This window comes from Eptatretus burgeri, chromosome 4 (assembly GCF_056783735.1).
Source record: "Eptatretus burgeri isolate ZD-2024b chromosome 4, Ebu_testis_v1, whole genome shotgun sequence".
Classification (NCBI taxonomy): domain Eukaryota; kingdom Metazoa; phylum Chordata; class Myxini; order Myxiniformes; family Myxinidae; genus Eptatretus; species Eptatretus burgeri.
Genome location: NC_140964.1, coordinates 33,669,919 through 33,672,418, shown reverse-complemented (window position 1 = coordinate 33,672,418; position 2,500 = coordinate 33,669,919). Strand labels below are relative to the sequence as shown.

At 41.3% G+C, this 2,500-nt stretch overlaps 1 protein-coding gene and 1 long non-coding RNA gene across 8 annotated transcripts in view; one reads left to right on the top strand and one right to left on the bottom strand.

Annotated features, from left to right (window-relative positions):
* LOC147027771 (FYVE, RhoGEF and PH domain-containing protein 2-like) overlaps positions 1 to 2,500 on the top strand; it is a 107,317-nt gene that overhangs the window by 51,942 nt on the left and 52,875 nt on the right. The window contains exons 6-8 of the mRNA XM_085877397.1: positions 531 to 687; positions 853 to 991; positions 1,089 to 1,147. Of these exons, the coding sequence (XP_085733523.1) occupies positions 531 to 687; positions 853 to 991; positions 1,089 to 1,147 (355 nt within the window). The remainder of the gene's footprint in view (positions 1 to 530; positions 688 to 852; positions 992 to 1,088; positions 1,148 to 2,500) is intronic.
* LOC147027772 (uncharacterized) overlaps positions 1 to 2,500 on the bottom strand; it is a 57,385-nt gene that overhangs the window by 14,178 nt on the left and 40,707 nt on the right. The window contains exon 3 of one of the 7 annotated variants that reach the window (XR_015057268.1): positions 2,463 to 2,500. This exon is cut by the window's right edge and continues 51 nt beyond it. The exons of the other annotated variants lie outside the window; for them this stretch is intronic. This is a non-coding gene — a long non-coding RNA (uncharacterized LOC147027772). The remainder of the gene's footprint in view (positions 1 to 2,462) is intronic. 7 annotated transcript variants of the gene reach the window in all.

Sequence of the window (2,500 nt, the reverse complement as noted above, 5' to 3'; positions counted from 1 at the left end):
AACATTGAGAGGAATTACACTTTTTAAAAACAGCTTTACAAGTACTTGACAAAACACACTGACTCATTCTGACACTGTATGCTTTTTCGTTTTTCGTAAACCTGACATTATTGTCACTCTTTTCGGTTGTTGACCTCATCCGGTTGGCTCAAACCAGACAGAGGAGACAGGCTGACCAGGATACCTATTAGCGAGGAGTTGCCTTTCTTATGGTGGGCGTTACCTGGTATAAAACTGAAATTTCTCCCACCTACACTGACAATGCCTAGCCATCAGGGTGTGACAGCCATTACCCAAACCTTAAAACCAGAACAAAGTCAGCAGCTGCTTGTTTTTTTTTTTTTGTGAATTTGAGGGCAGGCAGCTCATGCCTCAAAAATGAAGGGGAAAACAACATACTTTTAGTTTATAGACTGTTTAGTGGTACAATGTGCCAATGTTCAACAACTGGGTCAATAAGGCCGATGACAAAATTATTTTTCCACAACGTTATGTTTGTTCCTCTTAACTTCTTATCCGTTGTACTGCAGGAAGGAAAACCCTCAACTTGGAGACATTCTGCAGAAACTCTTACCTTTCCTCAAAATGTATGGAGAGTATGTGCAAAATTTTGACCATGCTATGGGGCTGCTCAACACTTGGCTTCAGCGATCAGTCCAATTCAAAAGCATTGTACAAGAAATACAGGTTTGCAAATGAGGCATGAATTGCAACAGCACATCAGCTTTGCGAATGAGGCATGGATAATGGGACAAGTTATTTGACAATACTAAGAGTACACAGGAAGGGGTGAACGTCAAGCTTGAGAGCGAAAGCCAATACTTCCTCATTCTCATTTTTCCTGACATACAGGGGCAGGCAGAAAGTGGGAATCTAACTCTACAACACCATATGCTTGAGCCCATACAGAGAATCCCACGTTATGAGCTTCTACTCAACACCTACGTCAAGGATCTAGCACCTGACTCACCTGACTACGAAAATGCTCAAAGTGAGTTTGCCACCCAATTGTGTACCATGACTTGCCGCCCAATGACCCGTGAACAATCTGTGCTAATCTCAATCTGTATGTTCTCAAACCTCTGCAGAGTCACTTCAGATAATTTCAACAGCAGCAAACCATTCCAATGCAGCAATAAGGAAGAATGTGAGTCGTTTTGAATGCAGTTCTATTAACTCTCCTTTTCAACATCAACCCATTATGTCGAAAATACTTGCTTGGCAACTTATTTTAAAAGCTTGTGATGATCGAACTACCTTGCAACCATTATTAATGTGTTTTGTGGCCCTTGAAAGCTAGATGTGTATATTTTCTTGTTTCAGAGTCCAGTTATTGGTGCTGATGAAGTAAAAGTTGTGCAAATCAACATCCTTGTCCAGTTTAAATTGCCCAAACAATTTTCCCTTAAAATATCATGATATCGAACACGTCCTCTTGCGGATATGTTTAAATCACGGATACTCCCACCATGACCAAGGCACACTCATATGTCAACGATCAATTAGAAACAGGTGTTTTATGGGCACATAGCGTCAGTATGGTGTGGTGAGACGCACAATCAAACCGGGTGTGGTGAGACCAAGACTCAGTGTGGGTGTGATCAAGCTGGGTTTTTTCTTCACCTGTGGAATAAACTTCCACATTCTCTTCAATCTCATTCTTCCCTCCAGGTCTTTAAGACAGCTGTTCACCACCATCTCCAATCCAAAAACACGATCTTTTATACTCTTGTTAACCCCCCCCCCCACCCCATGACCACAATCCCTCCCAAATTTCCAGTTTTCCCTCCTGAGAGTTTCCTTCAGTATCCATCTTTCCACCCCATGCATTCTCTCCTGCCCCCCCCCATTCTTCCCCACACCCATTATTTGTCTGCCTCTCCCTGGCTTGGCCTTCAACTCTGCTGTTAGTGTTTCCCCCATCTCTCTCTCTCTCTCTCTGCTGTTCCTTTTGTCCTGCTGTGTCCTGATCCATTCAGTGTACTCGTACTGGCTCTTCCACAAGCCTTGACAATGTATACAAAAAAAATAGGGGAGGACATATTTACATTGATACCAAATGCAAGTTAAATACACAGAGCAGCATAAAAAGAGAGTGATGTGAAAATTTCCCAGCATGAAATAGCAAAAATGCACATTAAATAAACGTTATTTCTCCATATTATATTTGTTCAACAAAATTTTCATTGGATTTTATGACAAAATTAAAACAAAAAATGTTTGGCCTTTAAACAGAACAATCAAGCTTTTTTGTTGATCCTTCTACTTTGGGGAATGGCATTCAAAGAGTACTGTACTTCACCGTGTGTGTTGTTGGTTGTTATCTCCACATGCGGGTTTCAGAAGGTGGAACGGAGCCCTCCCAGGTCTTGAAATATCCACCTTCATGTATGTGTATATAATATCATAGCAGGGTGTGTAAGCACATGAACCGTGTTTCCCCATTGTCTCGGGTTGCTCACCTGCATTTGATTTTTCATTTATTTATATTTTCATTTTC